This window comes from Geotrypetes seraphini, chromosome 15, assembly GCF_902459505.1.
Source record: "Geotrypetes seraphini chromosome 15, aGeoSer1.1, whole genome shotgun sequence".
Lineage (NCBI taxonomy): Eukaryota > Metazoa > Chordata > Amphibia > Gymnophiona > Dermophiidae > Geotrypetes > Geotrypetes seraphini.
In genome coordinates this window covers 35,188,193-35,213,723 of record NC_047098.1, presented here as the reverse complement: position 1 = coordinate 35,213,723, position 25,531 = coordinate 35,188,193, and the positions used below count along the sequence as shown (strand labels likewise).

Below are 25,531 nucleotides of genomic sequence, written 5' to 3'. Positions count from 1 at the left end.
ATTCCAGTTCAGCAGGAATTTGTCTAACTTTATCTTGAATCCTTGGAGGGTGTTTTCCCCTATGACAGACTCCGGAAGAGCGTTCCAGTTTTCTACTACTCTCTGGGTGAAGAACTTCCTTACGTTTGTACTTTAGAGAGTGCTCTCTTGTTCTCTCTGCCTTGGAGAGGGTGAACAACCTGTCCTTATCTACTAAGTCTATTCCCTTCAGTACCTTGAATGTTTCAATCATGCTCCCTCTCAATCTCCTCTGTTCGAGGGAGAAAAGGCCCAGTTTCTCTAATCTTTCACTATACAGTAACTCCTCCAGCCCCTTAACCATCTTAGTCGCTCTTCTCTGGACCCTTTCGAGTAGTACCGTGTCCTTCTTTATGTATGGCGACCAGTGCTGAACACAGTACTCCAGGTGAGGGCGCACCATGAACTGGTACAGCGACATGATAACCTTGTCCGATCTGTTCGTGATCCCCTTCTTTATCATTCCTAGCATTCTGTTTGCCCTTTACGCCGCCGCCACGAATTGCGCGGACGGCTTCATCGACTTGTCGATCATAACTCCCAAGTCTCTTTCCGGGGTGGTCTTTCCAAGTACTGCCCCGGACATCCTGTATTCGTGCATGATATTTTTGTTACCTACATGCATCACTTTACACTTATCCATGTTGAATATCAGAGATTAAGCACCAGCAATTCCTTATTGTAAATGAAGGAATTTAAGTCTATCTATGGATAGTGGGTTTATGACTTATCTTAAAACCCCGAGGTTTGTGATATCACCAGCATTTTATAACATTAAAATTAGCTTCTGTCATGCTTCCTCCTGTACATTATTCTCTAGGTAAGTGGTCTCCAACCTTTCTCATGTAAAGGGCCGTAGTGTGAATACGAGAGAGCTCTGAAGGCTACCAAAAGATTTCAAGCTTACTGCTAATTTTGTAAACTGCCTTGACCTGCTTGTTCAGACTGGCTAGTAAACATTAAAAATTAATACTAATATTGATTCTACAACACTTCCAAAGATATATTTTTAAAACTTGCCACCAACCCATCCTCAACCATCTCCTACCCTTCCCCCTTCCTCCTGAAAAGAGAAATAGGCAGGAGGGATGCCTACTCCCTCCTGCCACCGGATGCTCCCCCGAACTTCATCCTCACTCCCTGACACCACCCCCCCCCCCCAATACTTTGCTAGATGTTGGGAGTTGGAGGGAAGCACGTCCCTCCAGCTCCAAGCCCCGCCTGTGGAAAATGGCAGGCCTTCCCCTCCCTTGTGCATCATGTGATGTACAGGGAGGAGCCTAAGGCCCTGATTAGCTCAGACGCCTAAAGCTCCTCCCTCTGTATCTGGTGGCAGCAGGGAATGGGCATCCCTCCTGCCTTTTTTTCCCAGGGAGAAAGGTGGGTCTCCATTGACAGGAGGGAATGGACATCCCTCCTGACAATTTTCTCTCATGGGAGGGGGTAGTGGGGACAACATGGCAGGAGGGAGTGAACATCTCATGGGGGGGATTCCTGGCTCCACGTTGTCGGGGGTCGTTGGGGAGGGCTGTCATCGGCGGTGGGAGACTTTTCATTTTATTTTTTATGGGACAGATATTTTGCATATGTAACACATGTAAAAAATCTGTGCCATTGAAAAAAAAATGATAAACCCCCCAGGCAGACCTGTCAGTAACACAGTTTTTTTCTGATAGCTAAAACCCCTGTTTGTTTGTTTTTTGCATAGCCAAGTGATGTTAGTGCATCAATCGCTTGGCTATTTTGCATGGGGTGTTAGGTAATTTGCCGGATCGGAAAATGGCTGGATTGGAAAATGGGCGATCAAGGGGAAAAACACATGGTGAGCCGTTTTGTGCATGGGTCGGTAAAAACGATTGTCACTAAAGCTGTGAAAACAGGTTTAGCGACGATCGCTGACTTTAGTGCATCTAGCCCAAAGTCCCCACTAGGCGGCCTGCCTGACCGGCGCCTTGGTCCATGGTGCCTACAGGTGTCTAGCAATGCTGAAGGCCAGCAGTGAGCACGGGTAGGGCTGGTGCCAGCCTTTAGCATCACCAGGTGACACTAGCCGCGATTCACAAAGGATCCTAGGCTAACGGTATGCCCGATTCTATATGCGGCACCTGTCGGTGATTGACACGTGGCAGGTGCCCATTTGCTAGGCAGCTGCCGCGGCAGGCACCACCTATAGAATCAGCGCCTATGTGCTATTCTATAAATGGCACCTACTTGGGGCATTTTTTCGACATCCAAATTTGGGCGCCATTTGCAGAATCTCGTCCTCTTTGTGCAACCATGCGCTCCATTGCTGGTACAGGAAAAAAATGACATTTCGGATCTTTCCTTTCATTTGGCTTAGAAATGAAATGATACGACGTGAGAAATCCCCATGTGATTTCAAACAAATGCACATCCCCCCCAAAACATAGGATCTGTAGAATGAATGGACAGTAGTTGATGGGATTTTTACTTACCTCACGCCTTGCATGTCAATGTGAAGAGTTTTATTCAAGACATATGGGGCATCCTCACTCGTGCAGGCCACATATCGAAGCTGGACCTCTGACTCGTCACCCTGCTGTGGGTCCTTCTCCAGCAGGCCAATGCTGGCACTGATTCTCTTGTTGTTGCCGTGGGCCTCAGCATCCTATGCAGAGGAATTCTGCTATTACTAAGGAAGGATTTTGCCCCTCAGCTGCCAACAGAGCACACAGAAACACAGATTTCTGCACTAAGACAATGGGTGACCCTTCAAATACGCGCAGGACATTGACGTGCTGACAATTCCACCCCGACAGTTGTGCGCAAAACAAATGTGTGCCGCCCCCATGCCTTCCCATTTGCGCACGTTTGGGGCGGTTTGGGAGGGGTTGGGGGGTGTGGGGGGGACCCCCTACTACACTTAAAACTCACGCTGTCCTCCTGAAGCCTTTCTGTTTCTGCTCTGAGGGGGGTGGGGGTGAACCCCCTCACCATAATTCCACTATCCTTCAGGGGGATGCTGATGCACTCAATTGCTGCAAACCCCCCCCCCCCACACACACACACTACACTTACCATTGCACCCCGAAAATCCCAGTCCCTTCATGCACGCACTTGTCCCTGCGCGCATTTGACAGAGCGGAATTGTCGGCGCACCGATGTCCTGCGTGCTCCTGTCGGTGTACCAAGACAATGCCAACCCTTCAAGATGATATTCTTCTGCTATTAATCCTCGATCTAGAGCAGAGCTGCTTGAACTAGTCCTTGGGTCACACCCAACCAATCTGGTTTTCAGGAAATGCACAATGAATATGCATGCTACCTCCACTATATGTAAATCTATCTCATGCATATTCATCGTGGGTATCCTGAAAACCTGATTGGTAGGGTGGGTCCCGAGGACTGGGTTGAGAATGCCTGCTCTAGAAAAAGCAAACAAAACCGTGCTCTAAGCCAGGGGTAGGCAATTCCGGTCCTCGAGAACCACAGGCAGGTCAGGTTTTCAGGATATCCACAATGAATATATATGAGATGAATTTGCATGCACTGCCTCCTTAAGATGCAAATCTAACTCATGCATATTTATTGTGGATATCCTGAAAACCTGACCTGCCTGTGGCTCTCGAGGACCGGAATTGCCTATCCCTATTCTAAGCTAATGTTTCTCAATTCGGTCCTGGAGTACTTCCCTTACCAGCCAGGTTTTCCAGGATATCCACAATGAATATGCATAAAAGATATGTGCATATAATGGAGGCAGAGTATGCAAATAAAGTTTATGCATATTCATTGTGGATATCCTGAAAACCTGACTGGTAAGGGGAGTACTCCAGGACTGAGCTGAGAAACACCGTTCAATGCAGACAATCCTGGAGAAGGGGACAGAGCTCCCAGATACCTCTCCAGACAATCAGAACCTCCCTGTTTTGTTTTGTTTTTATATCGGGCAACACTTTAGCCTTAGGTCAGGGGTGTCCAACCTGCAGCCCCGTGAAGTATTTTGTGCGGCCCCGGATAAAGGCGATGCAGTGTTTTCCTCTGCTGCCCCTGGGTGTTTACTGTCTTGCCGGCTCCCTCCTCTGTCTTGCTGCAGCGTTTGTGCATTTGTGCGGCCTCAGGAACGTTTTTTTCGGCCAATGCGGCCCAGGGAAGCCAAAAGGTTGGACACCCCTGCCTTAGGTGCTTGTTCTAAAACTGAGCCTGTGAAACATGAGTTTACACCATATTGCAAAACAGTTGTCTTTCACCCCCCCCTCTCCCCCCCACTTCCTTCCATCATCAAGGAACCTGCAGCTGGCTCTTGGGTATTAACACAAACCAATGCCATGAGCAGGGAGAACAGTGCCTGAGTTTCATCCACTATTTGTACAGATCAGTGGCAGAATGCAAACAAGTGAAGTCCAACTAATGGGCAGCCATCCATGACACTGTAAGAAACGGTTCAGCTTTAATGTGGAGCTACTGTCAAATATTTGTGGTGTTGGCTTGAGTGGGCCTGAGCCCAAAGTGGGTAGGCATGACAACCCCACCCCCCTGCTGTCTGGCATCTCTCCTGCCAGATGATGTGTGTGTGTGAGGGGAGGGGGGTTCCCTGACTCCCTCTGATCCCTTTAAATCCTTTTGGTCTTTGCCAGCAGTGAGCAGAAACTCATTCCCCTTGCTCATGCCAACTCTGAATCTTCTTTATGACACAACTTCCTGATCCCATGAACAGGAAGTTGTGTCAGAGGGAAGGCTTGGGCTGGTGCAAGCAGGGAAAATGTGTTGGTGTTTGCTGCCAGCAAAGAACTAAAGGATTTAAAGGTACTGGGTCGGGGGAGTGGCCTTAAGTGACCCCCTGATCTCCTGGAGGAAGAGATGCTGGGAATCTTCAGCTGGCAGGGCTTGGGGGTCCTCATCAGTCACATTGCTGCTGTGCCACTGCTGGGTGGGCCTGAATCCAAAGTGGGTGGACCTGTGCCCACCCGGCCCATCTGGGGCTACACCACTGTTCAGTGTTGCTAGTCAGTGCTGTGTTGAGCAACCCCAGTCATTCTAAAAGTTCAGCTGCTGTACCCTTGCGTGCCACAGATAAGGAGGTGGCTGTGGCACAATCTGATGAATCATGAAGAGGGTCATGGACACAGCACACACCTTGTTCAGTGCCATGAAGACTGCCCGATACACAGGCTCCAGGTTCCCTGCGCTGTTCTCAGCCGCTTGCAGAATTTGGTGCAGCCATTTCCTGCGTGCCGACCCCCGCAGGCGCTCTGTCTTTGTCTTCTCTGTACTCGATGTCAGGTACGCTACCAGGTTCTCGAACCCCATCTCGTGCTCATCCGAGAGCTCTTTGACAATGGATTCAATGTAATGCTGAAAGGTCTTGGCAGATAATCTCAGTTCCCCACTCTGACCCGGGGGAAATAACAGATGATCTCGTCCTAAGAGGGTACAGAAAAGCAAAGAATGCCTAAATTTCTGGAGGCAGACCTCAAATATGAAATCTCCTGGGATTGGGAATTCTAAATATCATTTGTGGTAACATTCATGTATCAAACCATAGTACCCTCTTGTACTGGTTAGTGGTGTGGCTAAGGGGAGATATTGTTTCTGCTGTTGGAGGTTCTCCAGATAAGACTCAGAGAATGCAGAACTTGATGTGACTTTTTTTGTGTGAACTCATGGTTATATAATTACTTAGGATTTAATGAGGTCAATATTCAAAAGCACTTAAGCAGATGGTGCTAACAATTCATTATGCACCCTAAATCACAGTTCTTCAACCACCGGTCCGCGGACCGGTGTCGGTCCGCAAAAAAATCTTGCCGGTCCGCGAAGGATTCAGGACCCCGCTGCAGCAAAAGGTGCTGGCGTCAGCTGACGTGCAACTTCCTGTTGCCGTCGCTATGCCGGCACTCCTGCCTGCCACCACCGACTCCTGACGCGTATGTCTCCGCAACCCCAGAAAAGCAGCGGCAGGGCTGTGTGCTTTTAACTTCGGCACACAGTTGCCCCTAGGCAGTATTTTAGCGCGGTTTCATGAGGCAGCCTCGGGGCCTTTGGTAGGCCCCATCATCGAAGGGGACCGGCCTACCAAAGGCCCCGAGGCTGCCTCATGAAACCGCACTAAAATACTGCTTAGGGGCAGCTGTGTGCCGAAGTTAAAAGCACACAGAGCTTCCGCTAGCCTACATAGAGGAAACATTTGCTGGAGAGGGAAGGAGGGAAGGGAGAAGGGGTACTCCTGGACAAGGGAGGGGAAGGGGCTACTGCTGACAGGGGAGAAGGGGAAGGGAAGGGATGAGAATTACTGTTGGATAAGGGGAGAAGGGGTACTCCTGGACAAGGGAGGGGAAGAGGCTACTGCTGACAGGGGAGAAGGGGAAGGGAAGGGATGAGAATTATTGTTGGATAAGGGGAGGAGGAAAGGGAGAAGGGGTACTCCTGGACAAGGGAGGGGAAGAGGCTACTGCTGACAGGGGAGAAGGGGAAGGGAAGAGAGTTACTGTTGGATAAGGGGAGGAAGAAAGGGAGAAGGTACTGCTGGACAGGGGAGGAGGAACATTGGAAGGAAACAGCTGGCAGGGAGATTAGAGGAGGGGAAGGAGTCAGGATGGAATGGAGAGATCAGATGAGGGAAAGGGGAGAGACAGAGGAATGACAAGGTAGAGAGAGATAGATGCTGGGAAGGGGGGTCAGATGAAAAATAAGGAAAGAGGGACAAAGATGCTAGATCTGGTGTAGGAGAGAGGAGCATAGAAAGAACGCAGATACCATATGGGAGGGGTAGGGGTAGAGGGCAGACAGTGGATGGAAGAGGCAGATGCTGGATTGAAGAGACAGAGGGCAGACGCTGGATGGAAGAGAGTGAAAAGACGATGAAAGCAGAAAACAGAGACGACAAAAGGTAGAAAAAAATAATTTTATTTCTATCTTGTGATTAGAATATATCAGATTTAAAATATGTATCCTGCTAGAGCTGATGTTAGGCACAACTGGTGAGTGCAAAGCCCAGGCAGTGTGCCTTTAGCTTCCAGCTGGTTTAGGGCTCTCTCTGACCAGTTGCCCTAGTTGCACTCCCCCTAACACCATTCCTGCCATGTGTGACTGCGGTATTCTGTTAGCATGATATTTGTGTAGCATTCTGTAATAATTTGGCTTATTCAGTTTTCTTGATAGTAGAGGGGATATGTGTGAAGGGGAGGGGAGACGGGGGTTTTGTTGATCCTTGCCCTGTATTATTTATATTTATAAAATGACAATTGTACAGAATATTGTTTCTTTTTATACTTTAATAAAATATGTTCAATATAAAATCATAACTATTTGAGGCTTGTGCGGATGGGATCAGATGGTTAACGGGACCGAGCTCGCGGGGACAGGGCGGCAATGGGGTTTTAAAAATTTTAGTCTTATTAGTTTGCCGGTCCACGAAATAATTATTTTATTTCCGCCGGTCCATAGGTGTAAAAAGGTTGAAGAACACTGCCCTAAATGATCTATCCAGGAAGGGGACAGAACATAAGACTAGCCATAGTGAGTCAGACCAATGGTCCATCTAGGCCCAGAATCCTGGTTCCACAGTTGCCAATCCAAGTCACAAGTACCTGGTTGAAGCCCAAAGAATACAAGGGAGAAGAACCAAAAGATTCTGCAGTGAAGGGTACGGAAGCAAAACAAAGAAAAACTGCAGAAACCCGTACAATGATGTAGCCTACATCCAGGACAGGATTAATTCATCGAGGGCCCCTACGCACACAAGTACACTGGGCCCCCTGCCCTGCCCCATCCCACCATGTGCCCAGGCGTCGTCAGAGGGAAGCTTTGGGCAAGTAGCACCACTTGCACAATTACAGTTCCCATTGCCGTTGTTACCCATGTTGCTTGCTTGTCTTTCTTTCCGTCGATGGGGAGGGGCTGCGTTGCCGATCGTGGGGGACCTGCATTGCCGATCGATACTGGAGGGGCCCATCGCTGTTTGATGCTCTCCTTCATCGGGCCCCCCTGACCATTTTGGGCCCTAAGGCACGTGCCTACTTGGCCTATTAGTTATTCCTGTCCTGCCTACATCATTGTACGGGTTTCTGCAGTTTTTCTTCGTTTTGCTTGAAGCCCAAAGAATAGCAACATTCTGGAATCCCAAAGAGTAGCAACATTCCATGCTACCGATCCCAGGGCAAGCAGTGGCTTCCCCCATGTATGTCTCAATAGCAGGATTTGGGACATTTCCAAACAGTACAGCACAGGGAGAATTAGCCCTGGAGGTTCAATGCTGGACACTGGCACTGAATATCCAAGGCTAATTTCTAAAGAAAATGAATGTGAGGGCAGGAAAGTATGATGATGGGGTGGGGTTAGGGGGACGGGAGAGATGCCTTAGCCATAACATCCTCTGCAGAAGTCATTCAGAACAATGTAGTAGAATTACTAACAGTGGACACTAGAGGGCACTCATGTACATCTACAAACACCTAGATTTGTGTTTCTGCAAAGGTTGGAAGATTGTATTAATACATGTTCAAAGGGCTTTTGGAGCACGATTGGCATAGACATTTTCATGGGCAAAACATACACACTCTCTATGTGGTGAGGTAGGTAGGCGGGGAGGGACAGCATGAGGCTGTACCACACAAGTATTCATGCAAAGTCCCATTCATTAAGTTGTGTGTTTCGTGCAGTGGCTCCTTTCTCTCCTTCATCAGATAAGAATAGCCTTACTGGATCAGACCAATGGTCCGTCTAGCTCAGACAATCCAAATTACAAGTACCTGGCAAAACACAAATAATAGCAGAATTCCATTCCACCGATCCAGGGCAAGCAGTGGCTTCCCCCATGCCATGTCTTTCTCAACAGTAGACTATGGACTTTTCCTCCAGGAACTTGTCCAAACAGTTTTTGTAACCAGCTACATTAACCGCTCTTACCACATCCTCTGGCAATGCATTCCACCGCTTAACTATTCTCTGAGTGAAAAAATATTTCCTCCTATTGGTTTTTAAAGTATTACTCTGTAACTTCATCAAGTGACCCCTAGTCTTTGTAATTTTTGATGGAGTGAAAAATCGATCCACTTGTACCCGTTCTACACCACTCAGGATTTTGTAGCCTTCAGTCATATCTCCCCTCAGCCGTCTCTTTTCCAAGCTGAAGAGCCCTAACCTTTTTAGTCTTTCCTCATACGAGAGGAGTTCCATCCCCTTTATCATCTTGGTTGCTCTTGTTTGAACCTTTTCTAGTGCAGCTACATCTTTTTTTGAGATAAGGAGACCAGAACTGAACGCAATATTCAAGGTGAGGTCGCACCATTGAGTGATACAGAGGCATTATAACATTCTTAACTTGTTTACCATCCCTTTTCTAATAATTGTAATAATCATTGCTCTGATGAGAAGGTTGCCAACAAGAAATGCAATCAGGTGTCCTCACCAGTAGGAAAAAAATCTTAGTAGACTGCAGTTTTATCTCCTGCCTTCAATGATTGATTAGTTCACTGGGCTCTTAAGAACCAATTAGCCTTGAGGGATTAAGCTGCATTTTCTTCAAATGCACTTTTCAAAGATACAGAGTAGAAGGGAGAGTTAAACAGGGGAATAAAGTGGGAAGAGATTGATTCTCCAAGAACCTCTTGGATTTAACTGACCAGAAACGGCTCCTGGCTGGTTAAATTGCCTGGTCAAGGCTAACTGCCTATAACTGTGGGGTAGTGTGGTTTATAAATGTTTTAAATAAATAGCAAACCACTAATTTTTGTGGGCACTTAGCACTGCTGAAAATAACTGGTTGGCACTCAACTAAAAACTGGCTATTTTGGGGGTGGTCAGGGGTGGAATTGGCACTTAGTAGGTTAAGCGTAGATGTTCAGCATTTAATTGGCAGGTCAACTGCATAAACAGTACCATATAAAAGTTATTCCTGTCTTTATGCAGTAATTCATAGTTGGTTAAGTGCTGAGTATTTATTTATTTATTTGGATTTTTATCCCGTCCTCCCAGTAGCTCAGAACGGTCTACAAATGAACATACACAGTGGAGAGTAACTATACATATAAGTAGTACAACAGGTTTAAGTGATTGGACTTATAGATTGTGGAGAGAATTAAATACAGGGAGAATACAGCAGAATGAGAGAAGGGGGAAATACAGTAGTTTAGTTTAAGGAAAGTTATATGTGTTTAGGTACAATTTGTCGGTGGAGAGAGTAAGAGAGGATTATACTGGAGTTTGGGGAGGTGATAGGAGAGAGGAGGGGTGGGGCGTAAGGGGGGGAGAAGACAGAGGAGATCTTTAGTTGAAGAGGAGGGTCTTTACCGATTTACGGAATGTTAATAATGAGTTCTGTTGTCTGAGTTGGGGGGGGAGTTGGTTCCAGAGGTGTGGAATGAAGTGGCTGTAGGATCGTTTGTGGGCAGTTTCTGTGAGCAGGGATCTTCTGGGGGGGGGGGTGCATAGGCGTATCTCTGATTTTGAGCGAAGGGTGCGAGTGGGGTTGTAGATGGGAAGCTTGGATTTTATGTAGGAGGGGGTGGTGGAATAGATTCTCTTGTGGGCAATTGCCAGGGCTTTGAAAGTACAGCGTTGGCTAATTGGGAGCCAGTGTTCAGCATGGAGTGCCGGGGAGATGGTATCGTGGTAGTTGAGGTTGTGTAGGAGGCGGATGGCTGCATTTTGGACCCGTTGGAGGCGTTTGATATTATTTTTGGTTAGTCCATTAAATAGGGAGTTACAATAATCCATTCTGGAGAGGACATATGCGTATAGGAGTTGGGCGAGGTCTGGTGTGGAGATGTAGGGTTTAATCCTTTTCAGTTGGCGAAGGTAGTAGAAGGAGGTGGAGACTACTTGGGATATGTGGGCAGCTAGGGATAGGTGTCCGTCTAGGGTTACTCCTAGGCTGCGAACTTGATCTGCTGCCGTTAGTAGAGTGGAATCCCATGTTAGTGTAGGTCGCAGGTATTTGGTGTTTTTGTTTCTGATCCATAGGAGTTCGGTTTTGGAGGCGTTAAGTTGAAGTTTGTTGTTTGACATCCAAGTTTTCATGTCAGTGAGGCAGAGTTCGAGGTTAGCAATTTGGGATGGCCGGTTTTCGCCTAAGGGGAGAAGCAGCTGGATGTCATCTGCATAAGAGTGGATTTTGATGTTATATTTTTACGCTATATCGATGACGGGTTTGATGTAGAGGTTGAATAGGAGGGGGGATAGAAGGGCGCCTTGAGGAACACCATATTTGATAGGCTTAGGGTTAGATTTATGTGTCCCTAGTAGGACAGTTTGGGTCCTTGGTGGAGGAAGGAGGTGATCCATTGGAGGGCTGTGCCTTTGATTCCGAGGTCGTGGAGTCTAGATGTGAGGAGGTGGTGGTCAACTGTGTCGAAGGCAGCGCTAAGGTCAAGTAGGACTAGTAGGGCATCACTGCCTTTGTCGAGTATTGACCAGCTGTCGTCGATAATATCAAGGAGTACTGATTCTGTGCTGTGGCCTTTACGGAAGCCGGATTGGGCTGGGGATAGGGCAGCTTGTTCTTCAATGAAAGGGTGTAGACGGTGGAGCACAATTCGTTCAAGGAGTTTGGAGACAATTGGGAGGTTGGAGACTGGGCGATAGTTGCCAGGTTCGTTAGGATCAAGGGAGGGTTTTTTGAGAGTGGGCTTGATAATAGCTGATTTCCAGCTGAGGGGGACAGTTCCAGTAGTTAGAGAGGTGTTAATGATGGGGAGGATGGATTCTGCCATGGCGTCTCCGGCGGACAGCAGGAGGCTGGACGGGCAGGGGTCGAGGATGGTGTTGGAGGGTTTGAGTTCTCTCAGGGTTTCGAGGACCTCCGCATGAGTAGTTAGATGAAATTGGGAGAGAGTGGCGGAAGGGGGGGGTATATGGAATTGGCTGGAGCTGAGTAGGAGTGGGTTTGGTGTTGGCGTCGAGGTTAGCTCGGATGTTTTGTACTTTGGACTGGAAGAAGTCCGAGAGAGTCTCGCTATCGAGTTCTGTTTGGTTGGTTTGATTATTCCTTTGGGCGTTGGTGAAGAGATGGTTGGTGAGGGTGAACAGTTGTTTAGATCTAGAAGGGGCTTGTTGTAGGAGACGAGAGTAGTAGGTCTTTTTTGCTTCTAGAATGGCAGCTTTGTATGTGGTGGATATGCTTTTCCAGTGGGTTTTGGTTTCACACTTTACTGGCTGTGCATTAGCTGGCTCCGCAAACCCAGAAATTCAATGCGGAAGGTCGGTCATAGCCCAGCATTGAATTTCTGGGTTTAAGAAGGGTTTGGACAATTTCCTGGAGGAAAAGTCCATTGTCTATTATTGAGAGAAGCATGGGGCACGCCACTGCATGCCCTGGATCGGTAGCATGGAATGTTGCTACTCTTTGGGTTTTGGCCAAGTACTAGGGACCTGGATTGGCCACCTTGAGAAAAGGCTACTGGGCTAGATGGACCATTGGTCTGACCCAGTATGGTAGTTCTTATGCACTTATGTGTGCCCAGTATAGGACAATCAAGCCATTGTAACATCACTGATGAGGTTGGCTCTGAGGCACTGTGGAATGAGGCATTATGACATCACAATCTCAGCTCTAGAATGTTGCTCTCATTGGGGTTCCGGAATCTTGCTATTCTTTGAGATGCTGGAATGTTGCTTCTCCTTGGGCTTTGTGGCCAAGTACTAGTGACCTGGATTGGCCACCATGAGAACGGGCTACTGGGCTTGATGGACCATTGGTCTGACCCAATATGGCTGTTCTTATGCTCTTATGTAAGCCCGGTGGCAGTCAGCAAAACACTGATCACGCTTGGCCCCAAATTTATAACTAGGGTCATCATATGGCTCCAGAAAAAGGAGGAGGTATTAAGACATCCGGGTTTTAGTTCCACTGCTTGCTTTCAATGGAAGTAAAACCCAGATGTCTCAATCCATCCTCCTTTTTCTGGAGCCATATGGTGACCCTAATAATAACAGTCCTATATGTCTCCCACTTAGGGATCAATGTAATAAGCTGCACCATCCTTTAGCTTGGAGTTTAATCTCAATTTTACTACTAGTAATAATTTCTATAGCACTAGTAGACGATAGTCAGTGCTGTACACATTATGGATCTTTTCCAGATAAGCCCTGCCAAAAAGTTAACCCCCGCCACCCAAAAAAAATTATAAAAAAGAGGCGCGATCTGTAGAAAGTAAAGTGGGGGGGGGGTTCCCCCCCACGCCCCCCCTTAAAAAATGGTCGACAGTTTATCCTATTTTTTTATAATGTTAAGTTTCATATCCTCTTTTTTATAATCTTTTTTGGGTGCTCCGACGGGGGGGCGTGGGGGGTTCCCCCCCACTTTACTTTATACACATCGCGCCACATTGTGGGGCCGTTGTGCTGAGAACTTCACTGGTTAAGGTTGTGTGCGCTGGCAAAAGGTGGCAGGGCTTAACTTTCGGCGCATCCACTTTTTCCATTAGTGGTGGGGCTTATCTGGAAAAGATCCAACATTATATATTCAGCCACTTTCTCTGTCATAGTCTGTTTTTGTACCTGGGACAATGGGGAATTGGGTGACCTGCCCAGGGTCACAAGGAGCTGCAGTGGGAATTGAACCCAGTTTTCTAGGATCAAGGTCTGCTGCATTAACCACTCCTTCACTGTGAGATTGTCTCAGATTAATCTTCCTTAGGGTTACAAGACATCCTTATGTATCCAGACAAGTCCTTTCTTTAGAGGACTGTCCGAATGGCTTTTCAAAACTCGGCACTTTATCTGGATTTTGAAAAGCTGTTCAGATGCACTCCAGGCTCGGCCCGAAGAGTTAAGGTTGGTGTGGGGCTGGGGCGGGGGGGGGTGGAACGGGGCAGAAACATGTGCCCTCTTTTTCCAAATGCATAATCTAGTAACCCTAATCTTACTCCAGACACAATAAGGATTTTTACAGCAGGAAAATTGGCAATAAAAGGTAGAATGGTGGGCCGACAAAAGGCTGAATTTTAAATTGCTCCTGATTTAAAAAATTGTGCTAAATTTAAGTGCAGTTTTTTTTTCTCGCATTTAATCTTAACTCCCGGTCAAGGATCTCCCGTACGAGGAAAGGCTGGATAAATTACAGCTCTACTCACTCGAGGAACGCAGAGAGAGGGGAGACATGATCGAGACGTTCAAGTATCTCAGGGGCCGCATCGAAGTGGAAGAAGATATCTTCCTTCTCAAGGGTCCCACGGCAACCAGGGGGCACCCGTGGAAAATCAGGGGAGGGAAACTGCACAGTGACACCAGGAAATTATTTTTCACTGAAAGAGTGGTTGACCGCTGGAATAGTCTTCCACTTCAGGTCACTGAGGCCAGCAGTGTGCCTGATTTTAAGGCCAAATGGGATAGACACGTGGGATCTATTCACTGAGTTAGGTGGGGGAGGGTCATTGCGGTGGGCAGACTAGATGGGCTGTGGTCCTTATCTGCCGTCTATTTCTATGTTTCTATGTTTCTACGTAAGGCCCTTGCACACCCAGCAGATACAGAGTATCCTGTATTTTTGCCATCCTTCTTCATGCTGGCTGCTCCTCAAAGAGAACGTGCACAGTTTTGCTCCTTTCTGAAAACTAGCCACCGAGACAAATGAGGTGCAGGAAAAGTACTCGCTCACTTTGCAACCAGGTTAGCTACTCAAAATGGCTGCACTCACCTTTCATTATCGCATTAGACTCTGAACCATCCTTGTACTTCAGGAGCTGGGCCTCCAGCTCATTCAGGTGCACAAAACCACAGCCGTCATTATCCAGCTTCTGGAACAGCGCTGTTACCACCAGTTTCCTGTGAGCCCGGAGAGACGCATTTTGAACCTAAGTCGGGAGTGCAAAGAAGAATAACAATCAGACCCAAACCAGAAATTCTGGTTCTTATCAATCTTTTTGTTGCCATGACCCTATAATCACAGCCAAATAAAACTGTGACCTCCCTCCCCACTCCCCCAATGAATTGCAGAATAATGCACTTATTGAGCCCACCCAGGTTGCGACTCCAAATAAGGTTTTGGTGACCCCATTTGAGGTCCTGACCCACAGTATGGGAATCTCTGAGGTATCTCAAGGGAGGTGTGTTAGATTGTACACATTCCTCTCATGTCCTCTTTTTAGAGTCTACAAACCCAAAGCTACTGAAGAATAGCTGAGTAGAGGACATGTCTGGGCGTCCGGAGGGGACGGCTTTCCAAAACCTGACACTTAGGGTTTTGAAAAGCTTCCTCTTTAGATCGCGTCAGGAGGGGGCATCCATGCATGCGCGGATGCCCTTCCAACCGACTAGATCAGGCTGAGGTGGGGGGGGGGGCTAGGGGGAAAGACTGGGGCATGGCATGGGCAGAACAGGGCGGGCCTGGAGGGTGGGTCTATGATTTTACACAAGGAAAATCTGGTTACCCTACTCTCATTTCCACTCTCACACACAGAGATGGAGTTTCCCTCCTCCCTCCTGTCACTGGATTCTTAAACTGGTCTCACTTACTCTCATCACTGGCCTAACACACTATGAGAGAGTGTCTCTCCTCTCATCACTCATCTCACACAGTGTATTACAGGGATCTCAAAGTCCCTCCTTGAGACCTGCTATCCAATCGGGTTTTCAGGATGTCCCCAATGAATATGCATTGAAAGCAGTGCATGCACATAGATCTCATGCATATTCATTGGGGAAATCAAGAAAACCCGACTGGATTGCGGCCTTCAAGGAGGGACTTTAAGATCCCTGGTGTATTGGAACCTCCTCCCATCACTGGCCTCAACTCACTGTGAAAAAGCCTCTCGCCTTTCTTCCATCACTGAATTCATACACTGTGATGGAGCCTCTCAATCTCTTTCCATCATTGGCTTCACGCCATGAAGGAGCCACTCTCCCATCTCCTGTCACTGACTTCGCACACCATGATGGAATCTCTCTCTTTTTTCCCCATCACTCCCCTCATACACTGATGAAGTATCTCTCGTCTTTCTTTCCAACCACCACTGGCCTCACATAGCAGTGATGCTGTATAATTGACTAGAACAAGCCCTTATTTCCTGCTTTCATTAATGAAAGCAGCTATTCTTTTTTTTTTTACCAGGCTACAAGTTTCTAATTTAGCTATAGCGGAAGAAAAAGACTCCAGGGCCTGGCTTGTCTCTTTTTTGAGATATTTGGCCTAACTTGCTGTACATTCCCTCTCCTATTTGCAGCCTCTGCAGAGACCACCACAGCACCTACATTTTCTTGATGCTGGTGTCTTTCCTCTTCTGTCTCCACATAGTTTTTTTTAATGTAGGTTACAAGCTTTTCCACAGCAGACTGGGAGGCCTCTTCCCCGACAAAAGTCTCCATGAGTTGCAGGAACTGTGGAAGGTTTAATGTACTCCTACTGAAGGCGCTTGCTGCACGAGAGGGTCCTTGGGAATCAAGGTCTGTGATGAGTGGCTGCAAGTCTGGATATGAAAACAGAAAATTAAGGTGATCTCAGGAGCCACGTGGACAGAAGTAGCAGAGGCAGACTTACTGTAGAGCAGGGGTGTCAAAGTCCCTCCTCGAGGGCCGCAATCCAGTTGGGTTTTCAGGATTTCCCCAATGAATATGCATGAGATCTATTAGCATACAATGAAAGCAGTGCATGCAAATAGATCTCATGCATATTCATTGGGGAAATCCTGAAACCCTGACTGGATTGCGGCCCTCGAGGAGGGACTTTGACACCCCTGCTATAGAGCATGAAAAATTCAGACTTACTTCTTTATCCTCCATTGCCCTCTCTTCTTACAACAGGATCCTAATATTGTCATAAATCAGGCTTGTCCAACCTAGGGCCAGAATCGGGCCCTCAGAAGCTTGAAAATTCATTTAAGTTTGAACTGAGCAGTGCTGGAAGTTTGGACTAGTCTCACGGTTTCAAGTCTTGTGAGACTTGAAACCATGAGACCAACCTGAACTTCTGGCACCATGGAGCTCAGACTTGAAGAGCCAAGCCGTGGTGGGGAAGCTGGAAGCCCATAGTTTGTTCTGCAACTGAAGCCAGGTGAGGGGAAAGTGACTGGGTAAAATCTGGAGGGTAGGGGGGTACATGAGAAAGAGCAAATAGACTGGATGAAAGCTGCGGGTAGATGAGAGAGAGAGAGTAGCTGGGAGGGGACAACACACTGCTGTATTCTGCCACCATTTGATGAAGCATATGGCAAAACATAACTGTGTGTTTTGGCCCTCTCAATGTTACAAAATATAAAATGTGGTCCCTGATAGAAAAAGGTTGGACAAGCCTGTCATAAATCCTTGATATTCATTCCTATTCTACAAGGGCTGCCAGCATGTGAGATTTTCAGGATATCCCTATTGAATATGAATCAGAGAAATTTGCATACCTGCTAGCTCCAAGGATGATGCTAGAGGGCTTTGTTGGACTAGAACTTGACCAACTTCTTTTTAGATCTTTATCTCATCAAGTCACTAGGACTGGAACCCGAATTGGTGGCACATAACATACAGATAATGAGGAAGAGGCAGATGTGTGGTGTCGATACTTATTTTGCAACAAATATTCATCTACTTGTGTATCCCTGATTAATGTGTACAGTTTCTTTGGTGGGGCATCTTTCCTTTTTTTTGTGCGCACATACACTTATACACTAGCTCTGAAGTAAGCAAATCTTACCCATGCATATTCATTAGGGATATCCTGAGAACCTGACCCATTGGAAGCTCTCAAGAAATGGGATTGAATACTACTGTCATGAATGTCATAGATGTCATCTCCTCTTCCATCTCTGTACCACTGCCATGTACATAATGGATAAACTCTTCCAGTCACAAAGGTCACTATTCAACCCTACATCCAGAGGGAGCGGTTCAATTTAGGGGGTGAAGAACTTCTCTGCAGTAAAGAGGAGTGGGACTTGGGTGTGATAGTATTTGATAATCTTAAGGTGGCCAAACAGATTGAAAAGGTGACAACAAAAGTGCATAGAGAATGGAAAGGCCAGTAGGAAACAGGAGGAATTGATGCCCCTGTATAAGATGCTGGTGAGCTCATTTACAATATTGCATACTGTACAATTCTGGAGACTGAACTTTTAGAAATATATAATCAGGATGGAGTTGGTCCAAAGGAAGGTTACTAAAATGGTTGATGGTCCACTTCATAAGGCCTATGGGGACAGACTTAAAGATCTCAATATGTATACTTTGGAGGAAAGGCAGGAGAGGGGAGACATGATAGAGACGTTTGAATACCTATGTGGCATAAATACACATGAGTCTCTTTCAATTGAAAGGACACTCCAGAGTGAAAGAGCATAGAATGAGGTGAAGAGGTGATAGGCTCAGGAGTAATCTAAAGTAATATTTTTTTGCTTAAGGGGTAGTAGATACATGGAATAGTCTGAATTCAAGAAAGTATAGGAAGAGGAGGGGCTAGTGGATGCTGTGGATGGGCAGACTGGATGGGCCATTTGGTCTTTACTGTATCTACCGTCATATTTCTATGTTTCTAAGTCTCTTTTAGGACCCATGTACACTGCGCCCAGGACTGAAAGACAACAGACTGTTCAGTTGACGTATTATAAGATAAGATCTGATTTAGTACCTTTGAATTTGGAGTTCATTATGTTCCATTCATCCTGGATTTTTTGCTCATATAAATTATATTTGTGTGCAAGGTCAGAGGTCAGCAGGTCACCTTCAACAAAGAAGTAGAGGAGAAAGGGTTAATAAAGCATCTTAAAATGAACTACTATGAGCTGGACTTTGTCTAAAGAAGGCGGTAAACAAATAGCACAATATATAGCATACTCACCAGACCAGACTGTCTCATCCATATCCTTGAACAAGTCTATGCTGGATCTATGGGTAGAATCATGTTCCACCAAAACCTCTGTGGCTGAAGCTTAAAATAAACATATTCACAATCAGAATAAACACTTGAGGCTTTGTTGTTCAGAAGTAACCATACAAGATAATAATAATAATAATAACAACTTTATTCTTTTATACCGCCATAACCAAAAGTTCTAGGCGGTTTACACTAAAAAGATCTGGACAATCAGCGAAATACAATAATACAGTAAAAAATACAAATATTTGTAAAATAGAATTTCAATAATAAAACTCACTAAGTAATAAACTTATCGAACAAAGTGGTCTTAATTTCCGAAAACTGCAATAGGATAACTTAGCTTGCTGAATACATTTACCTAACCAAGATTGTTGCCTTCCAGCTTCAAATGCTAGGGTCCTATCTAAGAAGGTCTTATATCGACACCCATTAATTTTTGGATAAGCAAATAAGTAGAAGTTTCTAGTTTCTCTTGATGGTCTATGCAACACAAATTGAGGAAAAAGGTAAGCTGGAGACAATCCCGATATCAGCTTAAAGCAGATACAGGAAAATTTGAATAATACTCTTGCCTCCGGGACTTCTTGACCCAGACTTTGGGACACACCTGGCTGGTCAGGATTCCCACAATGAATGGGCATGAGATAAATTTACGCTCATGTTTATTGTTTGTTTGTTTATTTATCCCCCGCCCTTTTCCAGGGCGAGTTACACAATTACATAAAAAATAAGGCATCACATTTAACGTATACATCACATTGACATGAGCACACTATAAAACAAATTGCACATTTATATACCAAATATAAAATTATATGACACATACAAGTCGCTTCAACGATAAACATTATAGCCAAGAAAAATGGCCAACCACCCAATTCCTAATAGAAAATTTAAATTCCCCCCCCCTTGAAAATATTCCACCAATAAATAAAGCCTATTATCTATCAATTACTAAGGATACAAAATCTGCTACTGGAGATAAAATAGAAAAAGCACTGGGTGAAGATAACCTGCAAAATTTAACAGCAATATTAGAAGATTCCCTATCTGATGTCAAAGAGAGAGCGACTTTGATTGTAAGTTTTGTCTTTGAACAAGATCTAAATTGGATAATGAAAATGTACTTCAAAAAGGGAGGAATTCTCTTTTGTGGCCAAAAATTGTTAATTTACCCTGATGTCACCATATCCACACAAGAGCGGCATAGAAATTTCCTAGCCATGAGCGAAGAAATGAAGAAGCTTGGGAGCTTCCTTTCTCTTGCCTTATTCTTGCAAGTGCATTGTTAAGTATCTAGATTTGAAATATATTTTTTTCCTTCCTGAACATCTGAGAATCTTTCTGGACCTCAAGCAGTTAACCGGCGCAATGGTCAGAAGTTCAAGTTAATTTACCGTGCGGAAAGCCATCTAAGCTAATTTCTGTATTGACTCAATTTTGTTAAAATTCTCCCTTATTTTTCTTTCTGTATTTCCCCCTCCCCCCCCCATTGTGGTATTTGTTGAGGTCTAAGGAAGAACCTAACCCTTTCTTAACGATTTTTCTGCAACATAATGCTTTACTTTGTTGCTTGATGGTGTTATGATTTCTGTATTTCTTAACAAGTAGTTTTATTTGTAAGTTTTGGAAAATACATCAAATATAAAATTGCATGTAACATACAAGTTGCCTCAACGACGAACGTCATTATAGCCAATGAAACAGACCAGACCATGGAATACATCTGTGAACAGCACTCTTCACTCAATAGTCATCACTCCTCCTCCCTCAGCCAATCTCAGACCCTATATTTCATCTTACAGAACAAGTGTCTTTTCAGTACTTTCTTAAAGTTCTGTAGATTTTGCTGTTGACGAATATATTGGTCATTTGATATACTGCCTTTCACCATAAACAATGTGGTTTAGAATAGAAACATAAAATGAAATTGTAAGGAAGTACAAATTGCATAAAGGAAAGAGAGCTAAAAGAAAAGATGAGAAAAGTAGCAAGGAGAACAGAAGAGAGAAAACATATAACACCCATCCACTCAGCCAAAAAGCCATATCGTGCCAATGCACCTGGCAAAGCTTGAGAAAAAAGATGAGTGATCAATAAGGTTCTGAATAAATAAGAGAGGTTCAGCACAAAGATTTTCAGAGGGTTGTGTTCATGAGGAGCTAGCTAAAATAAAGGTAGACAAAGCAATGGGGCCAAAGTGATGGGCTGGGTCAAGAACTGGTTGAGTGGAAGGCGACAGAGGATAAAGATCAATGGAGATCACGTTGAGGAAAGGGATGTTACCAGTGGTGTGCCTTAAGGTTCTGTTCTTGGGCCTGTTCTTTTTAACATTTTTATAAATGATATTGCTGAAGGGGTTGTCGGGTAAGATTTGCCTCTTTGCGAATGATACCAAAATCTGCAATAGAGTAGACATGCCAGATGGTGTGAATAACATGAAGAAAGACCTGGCGAAGCTTGAAGAATGGTCTAAAATTTGGCAGCTAAATTTAATGCTAAGAAATACAAGGTCATGCATTTGGGCTACAAAAACCAGAGGGAACGGTACAGTTTAGGGATGAAGAACTTATGTGCACGACCGAAGAGCGGTACTTGGGTGTGATTGTATGTGATGATCGTAAGGTGGCCAAACAGGTTGATAAGGTGACACCGAAAGCTAGAAGGATGCTAAGTTGCATAGGGAGAGGTATGGCCAGTAGGAAAAAGGAGGTATTGATGCCTTTGTATAAGACTCATTTAGAATATTGTGTACAATTCTGGAGGCTGCACCTTCAAAAAGATATAAAAAGGATGGAGTTGGTCCAGAGGAAGGCTACTAAAAGGGTTTGTGGTCTTCGTGATAAGGCATATGGGGACAAACTTAAATATCTCAATCTGTGTACTTTGGAGGAAAGACAGGAGAGGGGAGATATCATAGAAATGTTTAAATACCTACATAATATAAATGTGCATGAGTCAAGTTTCTTTCATTTGAAAGGAAGCTCTGGAATGAGAGGGCATAAGATGAAGTTAAGAGGTGATAGGCTCCGAAGTAATCTGAGGAAATACTTTTTTACAGAAAGGGTGGTAGATGCGTGGAACAATCTCCCGGAAGAGGTGGTTAAACGGAGATTGTGTCTGTATTCAAGAGGGCCTGGGATAGGCACGTGGGATCTCTCGGAAAGAGAAAGAAATAATGGTTGCTGTGGATGGGCAGACTAGATGGGCCATTTGCCCTTTATCTGCCATCATGTTTCTATGTTTCTAAGAGGGGGCAAAAGAGCAGCTATAAGTTTCGGGATGGACAAAAAACAAAACAAAACACTCTGCCTATTATATTCAAGCTTAGAGCAATGGAATTAAGGGAATAAATGTTCACTAGCAGAACCAAGGAGCATGAAGGGTTAGTAAGAGCACAGAGGGGGCACTAGTACAGAGAATCTTATGGGCTATCAGGTGGATAACACAAATTTATCTCATGCTTATTCATTATGGTCAGGGACGTAGCTACCACTGAGTGAGCCTGGCAAAATGCCCAGGGCCATCCAATTGTGGAGGCCACCTGAAGTTGGAGCCCTCTTACCCCCCTACCCATACACGTGTAGGTCTGTCATCTGCCTATTTCATTTCCCACGCCCTCCGGACCTCCAAATGCTAGCAGCTCATGGCAGAGGCAGAGCTGAAGGCTGCTCTCTGTCCTCCGGGGCCTTTCTTCTACCACGTCCTGCCCGCAGGAAGTAGCATCAGTGAGGTGGGACATGCCAAAGAAAAGGCCCTATCAGACAGAGAACAGCCTTCAGCACTGCCTCTGCCAAAACCTGCCAACGAATGGAGGTGGTCAGATGTCAAACCCATGTAGGTGGGGTGGGAGGAGCAGGGGAGAAAGCCTGGATCAAAGTGGTTTGAATATGACATTTTAATAGAATGTTATTTTGTAGAGGCAATCCTTAAAACAGTATTACCGAAACATGATTCATAATGGAGAGAGGTCTCCAAGCCCAGTGTTTCTCAACTTCTTCAAGTCAAGTACCCCCTAAGTCTAACAAATATCAACCGAGTACCCCTGCCCAAGCTCTGCCCCTGCTTTTGCCCCTATAATATTATGTAGTACTTACTAATTGTAATGCAGTTTCTTCCATTCATTTTTCATATACACATAATATAATCTTATTAACAATACATAATGGTAACCACAAAATTAAACTACACAAAGCACACTGTACGCAGTGAAAATGTTAATTATTCTGGGGGGGGGGGGGGGGTTTCCAAAGAGGTCAAGGCAGATGACTTTAAAATATGCAAATGTCACCTCAGTAACAGCTACAGAAAAATAGACAAAATGTAGTGCAAAATATAGACAGCAGATATAAATTCTCAAAACTGACACATTTTTTGATTCCTAAATTGAAAATAAAATCATTTTCCCTACTTTTGTTGGCTGGTGATTTTATTTTTTAATCATGCTTTCCCAGTCTCTGGTTGCACTAACTGTGCATCCATTAATTGTTTTTCTCTCCTTCTTCACTTTCTGCCCTGCATCCATCTTTGGCATTAACTTTTAACATTCAACTTTTTTCCCATTTTCTGTTTTCTTCTCAAAATCTACTTTTCCATGTCTTCCCTTCCTATCTCTCTCCTCTCCCATGGTCTGGCATCTCTCTCTCCTTCCCTCCCTCCTCCCAGTAGTCTGACATCTCTCTCCTTCCTTTCCCCCTTTCTACAGTCTGCCATTTCTCTCTCTCTTTCCCTCCTCTTTCCCATGATCTGACATCTCTCTCCCCTCCATCCCCTCGCAGGTCTCTGCACCTCTCATTCTTGTATTTATTTGTGATTGAAGCCAGTGGGCATTCCAGGCAAATAGGAAAATGTAAAGGATCAGAGCTGCCCCTTATATATAGTGACAGGCAGGACTCTGTCATGGCCAAAAAACTCTCTTCCCAGATCAGAACAGGTTAAAAGCAAGCCTATGCCTAATGAGAGAAACAGGATTATAAAACCCCTTAAGGAGGATAAAGCCTCCCTGGAAACACAGAGGCTAGAAACTAGGGTAGAAAGAACCCCCTCCCCCAAACCATCTATTTGCCCTATCATTCCTTTTCCATATCCATCGGGAAAACTGAGTCTGTTTCAGCAGCAAGGCTGCAGGACAAACAAAGGGTTAAAGAAAGGGAAGGTTGTAACAGAGCCAGTAAAATTCAGGCTCATGAAGGTGTGGCCCAGGGAAATGGGAGACAGCTAGCCCTACACTTGAATAAATTCCCTTAAGCTGTGCACAGGGGGTAAGAGACTCAGCTCAGAACTCCTGGGCTGAGGAATGCTCCAGGCATGCTAAGAAGCTTCAAAGGAACCAAGACACTCTTACCAATACCTGGCAGAAAAGTTCAGACAGAGAGCAGTAAGAGAGAAAGGTATTAGCTCCTAAAGATAAGATTTGCAAGGGGAAGTTTTACCTGAAATTTCCCTGTAAATGTTTGGTTAAGTTACAAGATATTGAGTATGCCTTTTGGGACTCTATACAACTACAACAATTTTTAGTTGCACGAGAACAGAAATGAGTTTGTTTCACCTAGCTGAGAATATGAGGAGAATTAACTTAAAATAATATCCCATCTAGTAAGGAATGATTCAAGGCTCTCTAGTGTGAACCGAGAATTATAGTCCTTTATTTTCTTGAATTTACTTGATTAGAAATAGTAATATGTGCTCCCCATTAATGTGGGCTTAAAAGGAATTATGTATGCATGGTTTGATTATGTATTGTTTTGTGTGATTTTCATTTTTTCCTTTTGAATTATTGGATATTGTAATGTATTCAAAATTATAAATAAAAAAAAAAATAAAAAAAGATTTGCAAGGTTGAAGGAATACCTTTCTGGGGAAGAGTTAGAAGCTAATTTAAAGAAGCCTTCACACCCACAGGTACAGGGTGGGGAATCAGAGCCATGAGGAAGAAGCTCCCATGGAGATAGAGGAATATGATGCAGTTCTAAGTGACACAGAATGAGACATGGAATGCTCCTCTGAGCAGGGATATTTAATGTAAGAATGCATGCATGAATGAATTAAGGCAGTGTTTTTCAACCTTTTTTGGGCAAAGGCACACTTGTTTCATGAAAAAAATCACGAGGCACACCACCATTAGAAAATGTTAAAAAATTTAACTCTCTGCCTATATTGACTATATATAAAGTAATTCTCTTGAATAGGAATCAAATAAACACAAAGAAAGTATTTTATAATTACTTTATTACAAAATAAAAATTATAAAAATTATAAAATACTTTATTCAGTGCGAAACCTGGGCCTGTTTGGCTGAACACAAAGCTGATATTCTGGCTGGAATCGAAGAAAGACACACACGTAGCTCTTCGTCAACAGCTCTCAGTCTCTCTCTGTATTTGGTTTTTATAGCATACAAAAATAGACAAATATACCCTCCATCCTTTTTATTAAACCACAATAGCAGTTTTTAGCGCAGGGAGCTGTGCTGAATGCCCAGCGCTGCTCTTGACGCTCATAGGCTCCCTGCGCTAAAAACCACTATTGCGGTTTAGTAAAAGGTGACCATATTGTAAAATATAGATAGCAGATATAAATTCAGAACTGTGCATAGTAAGTGAAGGGAAGTTTTCATCTCTGGGAATTTACCCAGTTAACTATTAAGTTATTTGGGCAAATTCCTTTGAAAACTGTGGTAATACTGCCTCCACTTTGCTAAATTTAAAATAAAATCATTTTTCCTACCTTGTCTGGTGATTTCTGGTTGCACTTTCT

General features: G+C 44.7%; 1 protein-coding gene across 3 annotated transcripts in view; it reads right to left on the bottom strand.

Moving 5' to 3' along the window:
* EFCAB5 (EF-hand calcium binding domain 5) overlaps positions 1–25,531 on the bottom strand; it is a 98,329-nt gene that overhangs the window by 27,728 nt on the left and 45,070 nt on the right. For all 3 annotated transcript variants that reach the window (XM_033921236.1, XM_033921237.1, XM_033921238.1), the window contains 6 exons: positions 18,737–18,826; positions 18,527–18,619; positions 16,168–16,382; positions 14,615–14,771; positions 5,116–5,402; positions 2,475–2,647 (listed from right to left, as the gene is read on the bottom strand). In XM_033921236.1, coding sequence (XP_033777127.1) covers positions 2,475–2,647; positions 5,116–5,402; positions 14,615–14,771; positions 16,168–16,382; positions 18,527–18,619; positions 18,737–18,826 — 1,015 coding nt within the window. The remainder of the gene's footprint in view (positions 1–2,474; positions 2,648–5,115; positions 5,403–14,614; positions 14,772–16,167; positions 16,383–18,526; positions 18,620–18,736; positions 18,827–25,531) is intronic.